General features: G+C 41.0%; 1 protein-coding gene across 19 annotated transcripts in view; it reads right to left on the bottom strand.

Annotated features, from left to right (window-relative positions):
• MCF2L (MCF.2 cell line derived transforming sequence like) overlaps positions 1-22,151 on the bottom strand; it is a 268,042-nt gene that overhangs the window by 155,909 nt on the left and 89,982 nt on the right. For 2 of the 19 annotated variants that reach the window (XM_043535793.1, XM_043535801.1), the window contains exon 1: positions 17,383-18,637. The exons of 16 other annotated variants lie outside the window; for them this stretch is intronic. In XM_043535793.1, coding sequence (XP_043391728.1) covers positions 17,383-17,533 — 151 coding nt within the window. In that variant the 5' untranslated portion in view covers positions 17,534-18,637. Of the gene's footprint in view, positions 1-17,382; positions 18,640-22,151 lie in introns of those variants that run through there. One more of the 19 variants, XM_043535842.1, reaches the window with a different exon arrangement.

Below are 22,151 nucleotides of genomic sequence, written 5' to 3'. Positions count from 1 at the left end.
CAGGAAAGAAATCACTTCATATTTCTGAAGAGAAAACACAGTTTAAGATTTTGCTTACATAATGTTATAGGATTTTACTTTCCAATCTTGAAATAACCATCTATTCTAAACGTACACAAAGCATTAAAAAGCTTTGCAGTGTGTTTTTTCATCATGTGAAAAAGAGATTTTCAAAGTATATTTAAAAGAATATTTTAAGCTAAATTCATATAGAAGAGTCTCCAAAACATACTATTGTTACAATTTTATTTTAACATCAGATGCTTGCTCAAAAGTACCAATCCCTGTACCAAGTGTGCTTATGAATTGCTGGAATTGCAAAAAAGCTAAAACTTCTCCTTAAACCCCGTATTACTGGATGTGAATCCTCTTCTGAGGGGAGGCTAAAATACAAATGTCATTGTTTCCAAAATAAGCAATGTACTTCAAAGAATAAAAAAAAGGTAGGGGACCAAAAAGGGCAAAGAAGAATGATTAGATATAACAAATGTGGTATAAATAAAATTTGTGATAATGGAAATGTTAATATATAACATTTTTATTACGAGAGTAATGTTCTTGTTACTCCACTGTGTGTGTGTGGGAGAAGGTGGGGGGGGGGAGGAAAACACACAGAAACCAAGAACAGAGAAGAACAAAAGGAGGTGGGAACAAAAAAGCCAAGCAGCAGCTTGTGAATATGGTGTGACCACAAAAAAAGCTAGAAAGAGAGTGCTTTTGAGTCTGGTTTTGGCCAAAGAGACTTGGGGCTGTAAGTTGAGAAACTGCTTCTTCTGTTCTTGGTTCCTCCTGTGTTCGGAGAAGCAAAATTATGTACATTTCTTGTAAACAAACAAGATTGCCTCAAATTAAATACCATAATCCATTAATTTCTGCTTCCATCTGGAATATCTCCTGGGTCCCGAAGTTTGCTAGCTGCTTGGGTCAAAAAGGGGCAACAGTCAACAGACTGTAATGGACCAACATCTGATGCACATTTCAGAGCACAAGCCCTTCAACCAGTCCTGTAATATTTATTTCCATGGTGTGTGTTTCAACTGTTGCGGAGACTTCAGGGGGTGATTTCTCAGGCAGCCATAATCAGTCTTTCCCGGAAACTGAAATTAGAGGGGATGGTCAAATTTATAGGGATGGTTGAAAAATGACTAAATTGGCAACACTTCATGTAACTAATTGACTAATACGGAAGGATGGGGGAGTTCAGGGATGGCGTAGGGAAATTCCTAATCCTAACTGTACATAGCCAGAATTAAATCTGAAGCTAGAGCAATTGTTAGAGAATTCTTTGGGACTAACACCAGTAAGCTGGATGACACCAATTTTACATACCAGCTGACGTGTAGCTTAAAATATTGCAATGTGATCTACAAGTACCACAGGGAACACTTATTCTGACAAAGGCCAATTCGGAGAGAAATCCTCACAATCCTCTTACCAGTCACAGTTTTTTGTTTTTATTTTTTTTAAATGTGATTTTGGCCTCTAGCAAGGACATTCGGGAATCTAAAAAACAATGGCAAATTCTGAACATCTCAGAGAAAGGGTGTACAAGATTACTCAACAGAAAATTATAATTACTCACACTATATCCTCCAGACTCCTTTCCTAACTTAGGCTATGTCGACACTGTCACTTTTGTCGCTCAGAGGTGTGAAATAACACCCCGCTGAGAGACAAAAGTTTTAGAGCCCAAAAGAACCGGTGTGGACAGCGCTTTGTCAGTGGAAGATGCTTTCCCGGTGACGAAGCTACCGCCCCTCATTGCAGATGGTTTTATTTTGTCGCCAGGAAAGCTCTCTCCCAGTGATAAAGAGAGGCCACACAACACAACTTACAATGGTATGGCTGCAGCAGCACAGCTGCGCCATTGTAAGCTGTGCCATGTAGACATTGCCTTCCTAGCATCACTTCCATCCTCTCTGGACTCAGGTTCAGTCATTTTACCTTCCCTCAAATCCTAATCTCAGCCAAACACTAGGAAATCACAGACAAATCCGCATCTGATTTTAAAAGTTAGACAGATGAGTGTCACTTCATGCTAATGACACCTCAGATCAAAACAAACAAAATCTCACACTCACATGTAAAGGAGAAGGAGGAGAATAAAAACTTTGTAGAACTCCATATAATAGATTCCTAGAGGCAGGTAATCACCGGCCTAAAATCACCCTTTAGAAGGAAAGAGCTGAAACACGGAAAAGCAACAGCATTCACCCAGTTAAGGACTGCAGGCAAGTTAATAAAACCTTGTGGTCAATGAGCTCAAAGGTTGATAATGAGGGTTGTGAGGTGTCCAGTGTCACATCATGCCCATATTCTTCATGGAAATATTTTTATGATATGAATATGGCATAATTAAGTTGTATTTGATGCAAGATGAGTCCTGTGACATATCATTGGAAAGGTTATGATTTACCGAATATGATAATCCTATTTGTATGCATGTATCCTTGTTGTATCTGAAGTTAGGAAGATAAGCTCTGTATCAATTGCAAAAGTGTTTGCATCTGGGAAATGCCCACCAGACAGTAGGCAATCAGCCTGAATGGGTTAGGAAGAACAATTAGACTTCGAAGATACTAATCTCCCGCCTACCTGAGAAGCTTCCTGGGTTGCTGCTTTAACACTACAGGCTCAGATGATCATGTCACCTGGAACTAGACCCCCCATCTTGGGCTTTCAGTGTTTTTCAATTAAGAGGGGGTGGGGAGTCAGACTGGGAAACAAAAGATTCCCGCCATATGTAAATTCTATTTAAGGCTGGAGAGTGTGTTAATCACGGTCACCGGTACTTCACTAAACCCCTGCTCAGAATGTCTGCTGGAAATACCTAAGACTGATCTGGGGAGAAGGACTGGGACCCAGGTTGAGAAAGGTCAGCCTGTGAAGGGTATACCTGAAGATTTAAGCTGCAAGCAGTGTTTACTTTCAAGAAACTCTGCAACCTGCATAAAACAACATTTAGGGTGAGAACTTACTATTTGTAGTCAATTTCTTTAATGTTTTAAACCTAATTTGCGTGTTTTGTTTTATTTATTTGGTAATCTTCTTTGATCGGTTTGCTATCCCTTATAATCACTTAGAATCTGTCTTCTGTACTTAATAAACTTCAATTTGTTTTCTATAAACCAGTCTGTACAATTCATATCCGGGGGAGGGGGGCAAAAAACTGTGCATATCTCCCTCCATATTGAGGGAAGGGGCAATTTTTATGAGCTTGCGCTGTACAGATCTCTCTAAACAGCGCAAGACAATATAATTTTTGAGTTTACACCCCAAAGGAGGTGTGCACGTGAGTGCTGGGTAAATCCCTGATCTGAATCCTCCCACACAGAACTGATTTCAGTCTGTGTCTGGAGCTGGGTATGGCTTTATCTGTGTGTGTGCTAGAGAAGGCTTGAGGGTCTGGCACAGGCTAGTGGAACGGGCAGTCTCAGTGTGACCCCAGAATATCAGATGGAATACCCAACTGGGGGTCCAACCCATCACATCCGGTTTTCAGCCGGAACACTCAGTTGAAAAGGGACCCTAGCAGTTGGTGCTGACCAGGCTGTTTAAAGTCTGGCTGGCGCATGGCTGGCAGGATCGCTACCTGGTTCTGCGTGGCTCCCCAGAAGCGGTGATACGTCCCTCGTCTTGTTGACGTAGGACTGGCCAGGGATGCTCCGTGTGCCAGAGCCCTCAACCCAACACCCTGCCCCAGCCGGGAGCCCCTCCTGTACACTGAACCTCTAATTTCTGGCCCCACTCTGGAGCCCTCACCCCCTCCTACACCCCAACCCCTGCCCCAGCCGCATGAAAATAAGTGTGAGAGTAGGCTGGCGGAGAGCAAGCGACAGAGGGAGGGAGAATGGAGTGGGGGCAGGGCCTCGGAGAAGGGGTGGGGCAAGGGTGTTCGGTTTTGTGCCATTAGAAAGTTGGCAACCCGATTGGTAACAGATGTTAAAAAAAAGAACTACACAAAACCACCCCTCCCCCCCACATCCCCCATGGACAATAGACCTTTGTCTATTGCTTTTAGAAAAAATATTAGACAGCCTAGAAGACTAATGGAGCCTCCATGCCATAGCCAATTCAAAAATCAGACTGCAAGAAATTTAAGTCGCGTATAACATACACACAAAACTGTCCAAAGCATAATATTTTTAGGGATTTTACAAATGCCACTTAATAAAAACCAAACAAACTGATGAAAGTTGTGTGGCTCTGTATTTCCTGATTTTGGCTTGGAACAGAGGTAGAAATACTAAAATAGAAGACAGGCTGTTCTTGTGGTAATTTGGCCAGTTAACATTTTAGGAATCTCACCGAAAAGATTGCTGTTTCCAGCCCACTTTCCCTAAACAAGGTGGTGTGGGTGTACTGAACCTGAGAACCTTTTGAGATCTGTGCAACGTATTTCATGAACACATGGGGTTTTGTTACGCATAACAAGTATATATATAGTAGGAGGAAGTAGGTACAGCCACCACGCAAACCATTGCTTTAGGATAGGGAGAGTAACTTAAACAGCTTGCAACAAGCATAAAAGATTGCAAACATGTAAAAATAACAAGAGATAAAGAGTACCAGTAAAATTATACTCCAGGTCTGGGAATAGCCCTGCCCACAATGTAAATAGTGATTTTGCTTGTTGGCAAACAGAAAAAAAAAATCTTTTCAAAGATTATCGGAAAGTCACTTTTGCTCTACATTCTAAAGAAATAAAACATCTCTCTTGTAATTGAATAAAAGTGTCATTTTCTGCAATTCCATTTCCCTTCTTCATACAGGCTCAATTTTTTCAGTAACTAAATGTACAAGAACAAATTTCCTATTACTTAAATTAGCTAGACACTGTACATTATTGCCATTCATTAGGATGAGAGTTTAAAAGTGCAGTAATCCAGATTCATCAAACAGGATGTCTCTATCTTCAATTTCAAGAGTTTCAGGACAAACCCAGATATAAGTACAGTGTGATTTTGTTACCAAGGATGCATTTGAAAAGTGTACAACAAAACATTTTTCAAAATGTTTGTAGTAAAAGCAAATAAATATTTTAAGTTAAACGTTAATTTTAAATAAGGTGTTTTAAAAAGTGTTTTGTTGTGGTGGTGTTTTGTTGTTGTTGTTTAGGGCTTTTTTTAAATTTAAAGAAAGCCCTGATACACAGAATGCAGATACAGTCAATGGATTTCTGCTTCCTCAGATTTCAACATTACACTGTAGAGAAAACTCTCAGTGGAAATGGCAACTAATTTCAGTTTCCTACAGTAAAACATTTAGATGACAGCTTCTTAGAATAGCCCATTAAGCCATCACTATAAAGAAATTTCAGTGAACAAGCAACATCAGGTCTAGCACTCCACTGAATCCATCAGTTTTCTTGGATGGATCATCATCAGACTGGATAAAAATCGTAGCCTCATAGGTTAGTACCTCAATGGTTACAACTTAATTACAAAACAAATACCATACATGCTTTGCAAAACACAGTTACAATTACTTAGACATCACACACAATGCTATAGCACTAAAAGCTGTATTTCTATCATTTAAAAGACAATATCAAACCATTTTACAAACTCTTGGAATATTTAAAGCACACTGAATAATTAATGAAACATCATAACTGTTATGGTAAAAGAACATTTTAATTGTGAACTGAAATTAAGTTTCACATGATAACTGTTCATATATACGCACCAAACCTCTTAAAGATCTTCAGTTCCGAATAAGTAGGGTTCGGTCCTTGTTTCTACTGATAATGTGTTAAATCAATCCCAGTCACTTACCATATATTGTATGACATCTCTTTTGCATAGTTTATCTAGAGATCTTTTAACTTTTCTGAAATAGTTTATAAACTCTCCATTAAAACTGGAATTTACTAGTTGTTTAAGAAAAGGAGATTACAGGAGTATATGAATCATATAATTTTAACAGAATTGTCAGCAGTGGAAAAAATGTCCAATCAAGGCTGGTTATTTGTCAAGAAGTGGCTTGGCAAGACAAAATGTGAGCAACTAGAGATAAATACTCAATCACTCAGATTCCAGCCCCTAAATTTTCAGTACTCTGGGTAGCCCTCCAAGCTGCCAACCACTAAAGCCATCATACTTCCAATTTCTCATCATATAAAAATTAGTTTTCAAAGATCTAGGGTAAAATTCTGGCCCCAAGTAAGTAAATGGCAAAACTGCCACTGACCTCCAAGGGGCCAGGATTTTACCACATATCTTTTGACCCACAACTGAAAATGTGCATATCTAGAATTAGTCTGCAAGCGCAAACAAAATTACATCACCACCTTTTCAAGGCAGACAATGCAAAATACTTTCATAGATTACTATTTCTATTTTATGCATTTTAGGTGCCCCCTATATTTTATTAAAGGCAATGTCAGAGGTTTGTTCATTATATGCAAGGCCAGTCAGGGAAAAAAAAAACAAAACAAAAAACCCCAAAAGCCACCTATGGTTTACTTCACCCATTCCAGATATTTCTATTTTCTATCACAGTATGAGCCTAAGATTATCTTTCAAGTATCATAAAACTCCAAATCACCTGTTTTTCTCATTCAAAATCTTTATATCCTTTTTATGTTTAAAAAAGTGAAATCTACAACAAAGCCTGGAAAAAATTAATTTTTTTTTTTAAAGTCTGATCCCTCCAATACTGCAAAGTCAGTCAGTATAGACTTACAAGGAAAGATCTAATGCAGAGTTGGTGCTGCCCATGTTAGTTGCTGGATTGGCAGCTCTGGAGAGCGAAGGTGCCAGTTTATCACATAACAAGGACTAAACAGATTGCAGCAAGCTAAACTGCCAGAGAAAATTCTGTCAATATGCTTAAATGCTGACTTTGGGTGAGAGAACAGATCAGTATCCATGGCCCTTAGCCTCTTTGCTGACTGCCAGAAGGATGCCAGTTGTGGTGCTGGTTTTATGTATCCGCTTTCTGACGAAGAACTTGACTGAGACCGATGTATCATTTCACATAAACACTCAGTTACCAAAACGCTAACAACTTTTTTCTCACTTCTAGTGACCTAGAGATGAGGAAAGTTCTGTACCTCCATCAGCAGCCCATGCCTCCCCAAAGTCATGCCTCATCTATTAAAAATGAGTAAAATAGTTAACTATACACTGTGTTTAACTGAAGCATATTATTGATCAATTCTCAATTTAGTTATATACACAAATCTATGTTAAAAGAATGTTAAGAGTTACAAAGTCCAGCACTCAGAAGTCAGGAAATGACAGAATTTTGGTGTCCTCACATCTCTCGCTATGCTTCTCTTTAATAATTGACCCCATCAGCATCTCCCTTCCCATCACGTGCTTACCCTCACACCAATCCACGCATCCATTCACAGCCTGGACATTTTACCAAACACTAATAATTTCACATTGACAGGGAAGACATCCTCCAGTCCAGGTATCTTCCACTGTCCAAGAGCAATGCTCAGGTAAGAATGCACGAGCTCCTCTCACAGCTGTTCAGAAAGGGAGGGATTCTATCAGGGTGTTGTCCCTGGACCTTGCTCTGGGGGTTCATATTTTGCAGAAGCCTCTGGCTAATAGGTCTGATAAACGTGAAGACCTTCACAATCACCGGGAAAAGGAGCTCTGGGAGTGCCCCACACTCCTACCACAGAGATGGGTGGGTGGGGCCAGGGGTCTCTGGTACTCCACCTCTCCTGCAGCCTTTATTTTTGGTCCCCCTCATCAGTGATTAGTTCCAATTCCTCCTACCTCTGCAGTTGCTCATAGCTTTCTCAAGCTGTGATTCTTGCTAGGTTTACTGCTGCCCACAAGAATCTAAATAGCAACAGCGAAACCTAGCCAGTCTTTTCCAAATACAAGTGTTAGAAACTTGTGGTTTGTTTTTTTTTTGGTTTGGTTTTTTTAAACGAAAGTTTAGATCCTGCAGAATTTGATGGTACTTGCCCAGGAAGAGTCGCTACTCTTCCTAGAGGAGTGGATTTTTAAAGCTCTGATCAGTACCATAAGCTGTCTAGATTCCTCAAACAACGCATTCTATGAAGAGATGTGTTTTCAAGATTCAAAGAATGAACTAGAAAAATCTATAGGAAGGATTATTTAAACATGTATTTTTATGGCTTATATAAACCAGGCTGTTTACCTCAAAATTCTTCCTGCACACACACGACACATACGTCCAACAGCCCTACTAAATAGATTGTACATTTACTGTTACAAGATCAGGGACTTATTTTAAAGTTATTATGACTTACCCTGAACCAGAGCACCCAACAAAGAACACCACTCGGAAAAAAAATAATAGCTCTTCATTTCAGCGACAGAAATTCTTAGATCGTTCATCTCTAGGATGATGCAAAATCATAAAGGGAAAAAACCTCCACCTTACCCTGCTTGGGCTCCGATCACACTATCCTGCTGTGCACACAGTTTCCTTATCGACTGAACTTTGTTCCTTAAATGCAAGAGGAGGGACAAGACGACTTTACTCATACATTTTCCTGCAGTAATTCCACTGCTTCTTGTAATTATCTCTTTAATCACAATACCTCCACCCCGGATATTTAGATATACTGTAGATATACACAACATCTGACATGTTGGCAATAGACTTAAGCCTTGAAGTCCTAGTATTTGTTTCAGGAAAATATTTTGGGTTTGGGTTTTGTTTACTATTTTAAGCATTGACAGGACTGAGTAGATGCTCGTAGTCTGCAAGTGAGACCCACAAAATATCTTGTACTCTTGCAGAAGATGCACTGAAGTCAGATGACCATGAGTTCAAGTGACAAGGTGGACGAGGTAATATCTTTTATTAGACCAACCTGTTTGTGAAAGAGAGAAGATTGCAAGCAACACCGAGCTCTTCTTCAGGTCTCATTTTGTCCATTGACAGCTGTTAATGTTTCTTGTACACTTCATAACCCTTATTGAGCAAGGTTTTCTATACTTTCCCACTATTTTACATGTAAGGTAACACAGTTATGGCACTTCTAGCAGAGCTGGTAATAGAACCCAGATCTCTAATCTGGCAGACCCAAATCTCAAGCACGCTGCCTTTCCGAAATAAGCTGCCAAATCTAAGTATTTGGCTATTCCGTTTGCAAACAATAGGCCACAGTCCATTTCCAACATTCTACTGCTGTCTAGCAAATAGCTGTGTAACCTGCTGGCAAAGCATGTGTCACACCTCCATCTAGTGGCCAGTTTAAATAGAGGCTATAACAGCTTTCTGTTGCTGTCTGTTATACTCCTTGAGCTCAAGTGGCAGAGGCCTGTATTGTGGGCCTGAAGGTCTTCAGTTCAAATCCTGTTTACAATCCACAGAGGGATGGAAAGAAAAAGGAATCATGTAATTAAATACTAGTATAATGCATGTGCACATAGACAGAAAAGACAATCTTAATTCTGGCCTTTCCTAACTTTTAAGTGGTTGTCTTTGCAAATTTAGTGTTATTTTAATATAGGTATATTACTATTGTTAATAAATATCTGTATTACAATAGTGCTTATTTATAACTTAAGTTAGCACTTATTTACTTTCACCGTAAGCTTGTCAGGGCACGGACTGCCTTCATTATGTGTTTATACACTGCATAGCACAACAGGTGCCTCTAAGCACCACCGCTGTATCAATCATCATCAATAAAGTAATAAATAAGTGGCTTGGAGGCAGTGTTAATATTGCTAATGAGCTATGGTCTTTCAGCTTGAATATATGCAAAATTCATTAGGAACTGATGGTTGTTCCCATCCAGCGGATGTTTGTGGGCCCCTATTGAGAGAGGTTTTGAGGTTCTCCATTCAGCTCCCCCATCACAAACTTGCTACCATGCTTTCCATTATTGCCAGGCTCAGAGAACACTGCATGGGCCATGGAGACTGATCTACCCCTGGCACCACTTGAGGAAGTCACCCATAATCAGGGTTGAGGCAGGTCAGTGTGCAGGGGATGCTTGCCATAGAGATGGGAGAGCCACAGACCTGTGGAGAGTTCTTTAGGCCACACATCTCCATGGCTGGAGTCCTCCAGAACCCTCACTTTGACAGCTGCCATCACCCACCCATAATCAGAATTACAGAGAGGAGTACTATGTAAGGCAACACTTGTGACCTCTGTATATCTGAGACAATGGCTGGGGATAGTGATCTAGGCCCTAGCTCTACAGTTGGAAAAGAGCTGTGTGTAGGGCAGAATGGCACTCAAGGCTGGGTCTCTGCGTTCCAGGGGACCGACCCAGTAGCAGTGTGACCCCCGCCAAGGCAAGGGGGAGAAGGAAAAATGGTCAAGGCCCGGGGAATGACTCTTCCAATCCACCACTGACAGAGGGAAGGGAGTAGCTAGGACCTGGGCTAAGGGGAGAGACCCACCTTCCAGGGAGGACAGAAGAGATGGGGTAGCTGGTCTTGCTCTTCTTCATTAATGTGAATAGAAAAGGAATTGAAGATAATTTGAGACATTCAGATCAAATATACAAACCACGGCATAACTCACTAGCATGAAGTCTCCAGATTTCTGGACCATTTGCCTCAATGGGTGTGGAGTAAGAGTGGAGTTCCCCCATTCCCAGGAGCCAACATGGGAGTGAAAGTGAGTGGATACCTACCTTCATTTCAAATTCTTTGAAGTATTGCAGCACAAAGGATTCTGGGATGGGAAAGAGTGGTTTAATTTTGTGACAAAGAGAAAGTTGCAAGCAGCTAACCAACTTCTAAATCTTAGAGCCCACAAGTAAAAGTCGATATAAATTATTGTTAAGACGCAACTGAGGCTTTCTTGTCAGACATCTGCATTTCACAAACAGTGGCATGGTGTTTTCATTGAAACCATGTTAAGTCTGTTACTCTGACAAGCGCCCATTTGTTCAATATGAATTTTACCTGACGTAGTTACAAGATATATATGATTTGATTGATATTCTCTCAATCCATAATCCAAGACTTTCCTTTTACAATACATAGCTGATGTCTTCCTCTGGAATTGCGGTTAACATGCTGATTCACGTCTGTTATGAGAAAGGTAGGGGAATCTTTAACAAGACACATGGCTTGTTTGACCAAAGACCAATGGTATAAAACCTTTTCAAATACATACAGATAACATAAAAAAGGAATTATTGTTGCTCCACAGTCAGCATAAATTGGGGAAAAGAAAAGGAAACTGAACTTTTGTATAAAGGACGACTTTAAACAGAAAGACTGCTCTAACGAAAATCTAAAGTATTTTGGAACAACAACAACAGCAACGTTTGGGTCGGACAGAAGAGGGACACTCTGTTAAGGAAACTGACACGTTTCATGATGACAACTCCTGCACGTCATATAACAAAAGGATTCTGTAACTAAAAGAGGATTATACAACATAACAAAATTTCTCTCAGGGATAGTATGAATATCTTTGAGATTCAGACAAGCCAAAATCAAGAGACAACTTTACTATCCTAGAACGTGTAGCTTTCTATACTAGCAGAGCTTACAACTACTTGAAACTGGAAGAAGGTTGACTGATGCAAATGGCTGCTTTTCTGTCTATGTTTCAGGTTGCCCCAGTACAGCTATGCTAGTTGCTGGCCACTGATGGCTGAATTCCAAGTACAGACAAGACCTAAATTTGAGGAAAGGTTGTTGTTTTTTAATCCAAACTATCCAATCTTACATGTTTAAAATGTAGCTAAATGAGATTTTAGACTTTTCCTTATATTGCTGTAAATTGCCAATAAACATAACTCTTGTTTAATCTGAGCTAAACTGAGTTGTTTGACAGTTAAATCTAGGTCATTTACTGGCTAGCACGTAAATTCGGCATGTTCCATATACTACAAAACCTTCATTTTGTGTGAACACACACACACACACACACGTTCTGTTATTCAGATTATTCTTCTATACAAACTTTTCTTAGTGGCTTTAGTTGCATTTTTATGACTGAAGCAATCAATGAAGGTCTTTAAGAAAATGAGCTCTATAGGCAAACCAGGCATAGCCCTACTTCTTAGGCTTCATCAAGCGAGTAAAAAAAGTAATCGTGATTAATTGTGCTATTAAACAAACAATAGAATACCATTTATTTAAATATTTTTGGATGTTTTCTACATTTTCAAATATATTGATTAGAATCATAGAATATCAGAGTTGGAAGGGACCTCTGGAGGTCATCTAGTTCAACCCCCTGCCCAGAGCAGGACCAATCCCAACTAAATCATCCCAGCCAGGGCTTTGTCAAGCCTGACCTTAAAAACTTCTAAGGAAGGGGATTCCACCACCTCCCTAGGTAACGCATTCCAGTGTTTCACCACCCTCATAGTGAAAAAGTTTTTCCTAATACCCAACCTAAATCTCCCGCACTGCAACTTGAGACCATTACTCCTTGTCCTGTCATCTGCTACCACTGAGAATAGTCTAGATCCATCCTCTTTGGATCCACCTTTCAGGTAGTTAAAAGCAGCTATCAAATCCCCCCTCATTCTTCTCTTCCATAGACTAAACAATCCCAGTTCCCTCAGCCTCTCCTCAAAAGTCATGTGTTCCAGACCCCTAATCATTTTTGTTGCCCTTCGCTGGACTCTCTCCAATTTCTCCACATCCTTCTTGTAGTGTGGGGCCCAAAACTGGACACAGTACTTCAGATAAGGCCTCACCAATGTCAAATAGAGGGGAACGATCACGTCCCTCGATCTGCTGGCAATGCCCCTACTTATACACCCCAAAATGCCATTGGCCTTCTTGGCAACAAGGGCACACTGTTGACTCATATCCAGCTTCTCGTCCACTGTAACCCCTAGGTCCTTTTCTGCAGAACTGCTGCCTAGCCATTCGGTCCCTAGTCTGTAGCGGTGCATTGGATTCTTCCGTCCTAAGTGCAGGACTCTGCACTTGTCCTTGTTGAACCTCATCAGATTTCTTTTGGCCCAATCCTCCAATTTGTCTAGGGCCCTCTGTATCCTATCCCTACCCTCCACTGTATCTACCACTCCTCCCAATTTAGTGTCATCCGCAAACTTGCTGAGGGTGCAATCCACACCATCCTCCAGATCATTAATGAAGATATTGAACAAAACCAGCCCCAGGACCGACCCGTGGGGCACTCCGCTAGATACCGGCTGCCAACTAGACATGGAGCCATTGATCACTACCCGTTGAGCCCGACAACCTAGCCAACTTTCTACCCACCTTATAGTGCATCCATCCAGCCCATACTACTTTAACTTGCTGACAAGAATACTGCGGGAGACAGTGTCAAAAGCTTTGCTAAAGTGGAGGAATAACATGTCCACTGCTTTCCCTTCATCCACAGAACCAGTTATCTCATCATAGAAGGCAATTAGACTAGTCAGGCATGACTTGGTGAATCCATGCTGACTGTTCCTGATCACTTTCCTCTCGACTAAGTACTTCAGAATTGATTCCTTGAGGACATGCTCCAAGATTTTTCCGGGGACTGAGGTGAGACTGACCAGCCTGTAGTTCCCAGGATCCTCCTTCTTCCCTTTTTTAAAGATTGGCACTACATTAGCCTTTTTCCAGTCTTCCGGGACTTCCCCCGATCGCCATGAGTTTTCAAAGATAATGGCCAATGGCTCTGCAATCACATCCGCCAATTCCTTTAGCACTCTCAGATGCAACGCATCCGGCCCCATGGATTTGTGCACGTCCAGTTTTTCTAAATAGTCCTGAACCACTTCTTCCTTCACAGAGGGCTGGCCACCTCCTCCCCATGCTGTGCTGCCCAGTGCAGTAGTCTGGGAGCTGACCTTGTTCGTGAAGACAAAGGCAAAAAGCATTGAGTACGTTAGCTTTTTCCACATCCTCTGTCACTAGGTTGTCTTCTTCATTCAGTAAGGGGCCCACACTTTCCTTGGCTTTCTTCTTGTTGCCAACATACCTGAAGAAACCCTTCTTGTTACTCTTAACATCCCTGGCTAGCCGCAACTCCAGGTGTGATTTAGCCTTCCTGATTTCATTCCTACATGCCCGAGCAATATTTATATACTCATCCCTGGTCATTCGTCCAATCTTCCACTTCTTGTAAGCCTCTTTTTTGTGTTTAAGATCAGCAAGGATTTCAGTGTTAAGCCAAGCTGGTCGCCTGCCATATTTACTATTCTTTCTACACATTGGGATGGTTTGTCCCTGTAACCACAACAAGGATTCTTTAAAATACAGCCAGCTCTCCTGGACTCCTTTCCCCCTCATGTTATTCTCCCAGGGGATCCTGCCCATCAGTTCCCGGAGGGAGTCAAAGTTTGCTTTTCTGAAGTCCAGGGTCCGTATTCTGCTGCTTTCCTTTCTTCCATGTGTCAGGATCCTGAACTCGACCATCTCATGGTCACTGCCTCCCAGGTTCCTATCCACTTTTGCTTCCCCTACTAATTCTTCCCGGTTTGCGAGCAGCAGGTCAAAAAGAGCTCCGCCCCTAGCTGGTTCCTTCAGCACTTGGACCAGGAAATTGTCCCCTACATTTTCCAAAAACTTCCTGGATTGTCTGTGCACCGCTGTATTGCTCTCCCAGCAGATATCAGGGTGACTGAAGTCGCCCATGAGAACCAGGGCGTGCGATCTAGTAGCTTCTGTGACTTGCCGGAAGAAAGCCTTGTCCACCTCATCCCCTGGTCCGGTGGTCTATAGCAGACTCCCACCATGACATCACCCTTGTTGCTCACGCTTCTAAACTTAATCCAGAGACTCTCAGGTTTTTCTGCAGTTTCATAGTTGAGCTCTGATCAGTCATACTGCTCTCTTACATACAGTGCAACTCCCCCACCTTTTCTGGCCTCCCTGTCCTTCCTGAACAGTTTATACCCATCCATGACAGTACTCCAGTCATGCGAGTTATCCCACCAAGTCTCTGTTGTTCCAATCACATCATAATTCCCTGACTATGCCAGGACCTCCAGTTCTCCCTGCTTGTCTCCCAGGCTTTGTGCATTTGTATATAGGCACTTGAGATAACCCGCTGATCGCCCCTCGTTCTCCGTATGAGGCAGGAGCCCTCCCCTCTCATACGCTCCTGCTCGTGCTTCCTCCCGGTATCCCGCTTCCCCACTTACCTCAGGGCTCAGGATTACAATTATAACAGAATACAAAATGTACAGTGCTCACTTTATATTTATTTATATAACAAATGTTAACACTGTAAAAAAACAAAAGAAATAGTATTTTTCAATTCACCTAATACAATACTGTAGTGCAATCTCTTTATCATGAAAGTTGAACTTACAAACGTAGAATTATGTACCAAAAATAACTGAATTAAAAAACAAAACAATGTAAAACTTTAGAGCCTATAAGTCCACTCAGTCCTACTTCTTGTTCAGCCCATTGCTCAAACAAATTTGTTTACATTTGCAGGAGATAATGCTGCCCGCTTCTTGTTCACAGTGTCACCTGAAAGTGAGAACAGGTATTCGCATGGCACTGTTGTAGCCGGTGTTGCAAGATATTTATATGCCAGGTGCGCTAAAGATTCATATGTCCCTTCATGCGGCAACCACCATTCCAGAGAACATGCATCCATGCTGATGACAATCCAAAGCAGGGCAGACTGACGCATGTTCATTTTCACCATCTGAGTCTGATGCCACCAGCAGCAGGTTGATTTTCTTTTTTGGTGGTGCGGGTTCTGTAGTTTCCACATTGGAGTGTTGCTCTTTTAAGACTTCTGAAAGCATGCTCCACACCTCATCCCTCTCAGATTTTGGAAGGCACTTCAGATTCTTAAACCTTGGATCAAGTGCTGTAGCTAGCTTTAGAAATCTCACATTGTAACGTCTTTGCATTTTGTTAAGTCTGTTGTGAAAAAGTGTTCTTAAAATGAACAACATGTGCTGAGTCATCATCTGAGACTACTATAACATGAAATATATGGCAGAATGTGCATAAAATAGAGCTAGGAATATATAATTCTCTCCCAAGAAGTTCAGTCACAAATTTAATCAACACATTTTTTTTAAATGAGTGTCATCAGCATGGAAGCATGTCCTCTGGAATGGTGGCTGAAGCATGAAGGGGCATATGCATGTTTAGCATATCTGCCACGTAAATACCTTGCAATGCCGGCTACAAGAGTCCCATGCTAACACTGGTTTTCACTTTCTGATGACATTGTAAATAAGAAGTGGGCAGCATTATCTCCTGTAAATGTAAACAAACTTGTTTGTTTTAGGATTGGCTGAATGAGAAGTAGGACTGAGTGGACTTGTAGGCTCTAAAATTTTGTGTTGTTTTGTTTTTGAGTGCAGTTCTGTAACAAAACAAAAAAAACTCTACATTTGTAAGTTGTACTTTCACCATAAAGAGATTGCACTACAGTACTTGTAGGAGGTGAATTGAAAAACATTGTTTCTTTTGTTTATATTATTTTTTATTACAAATATTTGCACTGTAAAAATGATAAAGTGAGCAGTGTACACTTTGTATTCTGTGTTGTAATTGAAATAAATATATTTCAAAATGTAGAAAACATCCAAAGTATTTAATAAATTTCAATCGGTATTCTATTATTTAACAATGCAATTAAAATTGCAATTAATCATGATTAATTTTTTTAATTGCGATTAGTTTTTTTGAGTTAATCGCGTGAGTTAACTGCGATTAATCAGCAGCCCTATTAAGAAGCTGTGTTATCTGGATATCAATTGTATAATACACCCAGGACTCTAAGGAAAAACAAAATCAGAGATATGTTCCAGTGTGTTTGTTCCTGTATGTCTCCGAAGAGATTCACTAATCCCAGTAAATAATAAAAAGTGAAAGAAAAAAAAGGGAAGTGGGGAGAGATGAGGCAAAACACTGTTCAATAAACAGTATATAATAATACACTAGAAATCCCAAATTTCTGAACAGCTGTTGGATTCTAACAGATGTATATATTCTGAATTTAGAAAATACCTATTCCTCAATATTCTGATATTTAAGAAAAAATATCAGTAATGAAGGAATCACTGTAGCTATGAAAACCGTAACCAAAATACTGTATCATACCACTTACTGATCTTAAAAAACAAAACAAAAAGCAAAATAACCCACCAGAAATCCAGCTGCATTTGTCACTTCATACTTCTTAACTGGCATAGGCATAATATAAAAATAAGATAATTTCCCTCTTTTCTTTCACAAGGTGGTTCTTGTATTATCAAGACAATTAAACAAGTGTCTGACTTGCGATGTCTCAATGCAATTTTATTTTGACAGTCCTTCCAGACTGAAGAGAAACATGTTTTTCTTCATTCTGACTTCCAACTTTTAATGTATTTTTTTAAAATATTTAAGAAAAAGAAAATGCAAAACCTAGTAACTTGTCACCATAATTAGGTCTAGGAGATTAGAATTCAAAATTCAATGACATAAGAGATATAATATTGTAACTAAAAAGCCCCCAAACATGAAAACATCTCACCAGACCATGCTCGACGTGTGTTATTTCGTGAGTGTCTCTTTGGAAGGGAACGAAGTACTGTGGATGAGACATTGCGAAGGGTTTGGCTGACTCTTGTTAGTAATCTGTAATGACCTTCTCGTCCTTCCCTGAAAAACCCGGGTAGAGACATGGATGTATTCTTCTATTTTCACAAAGTTATTCAACAAGGGGAAAAAGTTAACTCTTCAGACCTGTGTTCTGATGACACATCCAAAAGAAGCTTTTTATGCCAGTGGCACCACAAAAAATTTCTCCTCCAGTAATCCCAGTGTGTGTGTGTGAGAGGGGGGAGGCATTCAAACGCTATAGAAAGGGGGGGGTGAAAAAGTGACAGAGGTTTTAACTAGAAATAGGTGCAGGTTAATTATTTGTTCTGTTCATGCTGTTCCTCAGAAACCAAAGCATGTTCCTTACCAAATAGAGTATAATAAACTACTGCAGTTGTTTCTCACTGACAGAAAATGCCAAGATAATTTCTAGATGAAGCTTCAAGATTCTTTCAATTTCAAGTGTGTTTAACACCTTAATACTGAACATATGATATCTTGATAGAGAATAAATACATAATACATTCACAGCTTTCTCATCTTCAGTGGCAGCAGATAAAAAAAAGTTTCTCACTTATGCAGGTGAGACTAGCAGAAAAACAAACAGAAAAAAAGTGTTCAACAATACCTATTTTTCAATGAGGTACTGAGCTGCAACTTTTTAAAACAATTTCATGCTGTTTTTGATTAAATCAAGAGACACATCCAGTTAGATAATTCTTTACCGCAGCATGCACTGTCCCACAGTATCAAAGAGTTGTTTTTCCATTTCCAAGTAACACCACCTCTATGTTCGCATCCTTTTCGCTGAAGTGCAGGAATGTTCCACTGTTGCAAAGTGACATCTTAGGTTTTCAGTGAAGAAGGGCACTTGGAGGTCCTTTTCATGCATTCACAAATCAGCATTCAGCCAGGCAGAAATCTAATGCTGACACTCACTACACTTTCTGTGCCCGCGTCTGCACCAGCCTGTATGCCCCCGAGGCCAGCACTGTGCTGATATCAGCAAATCAGAAGAAAATATTGATGACAATACAATGCTGTATACTAGAAATGGTGTATTTTTTCACCAATTTAGTCTGATTGGGATTTCCATCCCCCCTAAAACACAGAAAATCTGCATAGAACGCACCTGAGCCTTTCAAAGTCAAAGTGAGTTTTCTTACTAAGCAAGCTGAAAGATCTTAAAAAAGAAACTTGAATCTTCCTGGGACTTTAATGAACAGCTAACAATGGGAAGGAAGGAAGGGGGAAATGGATCCCTGCTTTCTTAAAACATACCAGGAAATTCTGCACTGTCCGCTCCTGTGTCTCTTTCAATGTGGGAGAAAGAGGAAATTGATAACACTGCTTTACTTGGCAGTCAATTCTTTCCACTGACTTATGTTTAACTATATCTTGTGTGGTAACAGATTTACCACAATCCCATTTTATATATATCAGAAAAAATATTCTGAGATACAGCATATCAACTAGCTCTCTCTTTTTAAAAGGAATCCCTCTATGAAATTTTGTAAGTGAACTGAAGGTTGAATCCTTGTTTCAAGTCCCATTATACTGAATAGCACTAACTTCCTAGAATATTTGTAGAAATACAAGGCAGGAGAGGCATTTTTATTTTAAAACCAATTTCTGTTGGAAAGTTTATTCCACTCCAACGGCAGCCTCTCAGCAAACCTGTTTCTGCTCTTGGTGGGGATTATTTTAATTCTATCATATATACTAACAGACCATGTGACAAAGTTCCTCCTCTGCCTTGGTGGGTCCTGCGCTTATTGGCGGATTTGCTCACCTCAGAGGTTCATGGCAGCCCTCAGTTTGGCCACTTTCGTGGCTCAAATCTGCCGTTCACTCAGTTAGCCTCATCACTGGCCAGCATGGGGAAAAGGAAGAACAACCACCCCACAGTCTCTGCTGATCCACCTAGTGGATCGGGGAACAGGACAGAGACCTTCCCCTCTGGTGGAACCCACAGTGCAGGTCAACTCCTCCGATATCAAGTAGGGAGTTGGGGGGAATGGAGGGAACCCGGGCCCGCCCTCTATTCTGGGTTCCAGCCCAGGGCCCTGTGGATTACAGCTGCCTACAGGGGCTCCTGTAACAGCTGCGTGACAGCTACAACTCCCTGGGCTACTTCCCCATGGCCTCCTCCCAACACCACCTTTATTCTCACCACAGGGCCTTCCTCCTGATGTCTGATAATGCTTGTACTTCTCAGTCTTCCAGTAGTAAGCCTTCTCACTCTCAGCTTCTTGCTCCTAGCTCCTCACACGCACAACACAAACTGAAGTGAGCTCCTTTTTAAACCCAGGTGCCCTGATTAGCCTGCCTGTCTTAATTGATTTTAGCAGCTTCTTGATTGGCTGCAGGTGTTCTAATCAGCCTAACTTAATTGTTTCCAGAAAGTTCCTGATTGTTCTGGAACCTTCCCTGTTACCTTACCCAGGGAAAAGGGACCTAATTAACCTGGGGCTAATATATCTGCCTTCCATCACTCTCCTGTAGCCATCTGGCCCGACCCTGTCACAAACAGTAAAATCTTGTTCACTAGTGATAAAAACCCCTCTGCAATCCTTACTTTAAATGAAATTTATGACACAATGGAACTCTTAGGGGTGGCTGAAAAGGGCATTCTTAATGGTTACATCCTTTTCACCTGTAGTTGCAGTTTGAGCCCTGAGAGCTGCTGAAGGCTGGGTGGCAAGAAATAGAGCAAGAAGGATTCATATCAAATTACTTGTGCTGACAAACCCACACTTGCACAGGGAAATCAGGAGCCCCACAGATGAAGTGCTGTGCATAAACTTCCTATTGCATCTTTGCTGCACAAAAGAAAGCACAGGCTGAATCTGCCTCGTTGAGAAAGATGAATTGTTACAGTTGTGGTCTCTCGAATGCTAAACTTTCACTAAAAAAAACCACTGACAAATATGACAATTGCAAAATCTGGTAATTAAGAAGAGACACAGAAAAAGTAACACACTGATTTACTTTATGCAAATTTCATTCCTGTCCATGTTGATTATTAATTTGCTACAATACTTGGACCAGTACAAAACTGGTGGGGCTAGGTTAATCACCCTCAACCAAAGACTCATTACACACAAACAGAAAATGGGGCAAGGGGAAAATCAGTTTAAACATGTACAAAACAGTTGTTTTGTACATGTTCATTGTATTAGCTGTTCAATGCCTAAGCAATATCAAAAAGAAAAGGAGTACTTGTGGCACCTTAGAGACTAACCAATTTATCTGAGCATAAGCTTTCGTGAGCTACAGCTCACTTCATCGGATGCATACTGTGGAAAGTGTAGAAGATCTTTTTATATACACACAAAGCATGAAAAAATACCTCCTCCCACCCCACTCTCCTGCTGGTAATAGCTTATCTAAAGTGATCACTCTCCTTACAATGTGTATGATAATCAAGGTGGGCCATTTCCAGCACAAATCCAGGGTTAACAAGAACGTCTGGGGGCGGGGGGGTGTAGGAAAAAACAAGGGGAAATAGGTTACCTTGCATAATGACTTAGCCACTCCCAGTCTCTATTCAAGCCTAAGTTAATTGTATCCAATTTGCAAATGAATTCCAATTCAACAGTTTCTCTCTGGAGTCTGGATTTGAAGTTTTTTTGTTGTAATATCGCAACTTTCATGTCTGTAATCGCGTGACCAGAGAGATTAAAGTGTTCTCCGACTGGTTTATGAATGTTATAATTCTTGACATCTGATTTGTGTCCATTTATTCTTTTATGTAGAGACTGTCCAGTTTGACCAATGTACATGGCAGAGGGGCATTGCTGGCACATGATGGCATATATCACATTGGTGGATGTGCAGGTGAACGAGCCTCTGATAGCGTGGCTGATGTTATTAGGCCCTGTGATGGTGTCCCCTGAATAGATATGTGGGCACAGCTGGCAACGGGCTTTGTTGCAAGGATAGGTTCCTGGGTTAGTGGTTCTGTTGTGTGGTATGTGGTTGCTGGTGAGTATTTGCTTCAGGTTGGGGGGTGTCTGTAGGCAAGGACTGGTCTGTCTCCCAAGATTTGTGAGAGTGTTGGGTCATCCTTCAGGATAGGTTGTAGATCCCTAATAATGCGTTGGAGGGGTTTTAGTTGGGGGCTGAAGGTGACGGCTAGTGGCGTTCTGTTATTTTCTTTGTTAGGCCTGTCCTGTAGTAGGTAACCTCTGGGAACTCTTCTGGCTCTATCAATCTGTTTCTTCACTTCAGCAGGTGGGTATTGTAGTTGTAAGAATGCTTGATAGAGATCTTGTAGGTGTTTGTCTCTGTCTGAGGGGTTGGAGCAAATGCAGTTGTATCACAGAGCTTGGTTTTAGACGATGGATCGTGTGGTGTGGTCAGGGTGAAAGCTGGAGGCATGTAGGTAGGAATAGCAGTCAGTAGGTTTCTGGTATAGGGTGGTGTTTATGTGACCATCGCTTATTAGCACTGTAGTGTCCAGGAAGTGGATCTCTTGTGTGGACTGGACCAGGCTGAGGTTGATGGTGGGATGGAAATTGTTGAAATCATGGTGGAATTCCTCAAGGGCTTCTTTTCCATGGGTCCAGATGATGAAGATGTCATCAATATAGCGCAAGTAGAGTAGGGGCCTTAGGGGACGAGAGCTGAGGAAGCGTTGTTCTAAGTCAGCCATAAAAATGTTGGCAAACTGTGGGGCCATGCGGGTAGCCATAGCAG

Source organism: Chelonia mydas, chromosome 1 (assembly GCF_015237465.2).
Source record: "Chelonia mydas isolate rCheMyd1 chromosome 1, rCheMyd1.pri.v2, whole genome shotgun sequence".
NCBI lineage: Eukaryota > Metazoa > Chordata > Testudines > Cheloniidae > Chelonia > Chelonia mydas.
Note: the sequence above shows the minus strand (reverse complement) of the source record. Positions and strands in the feature narration are given on the sequence as shown.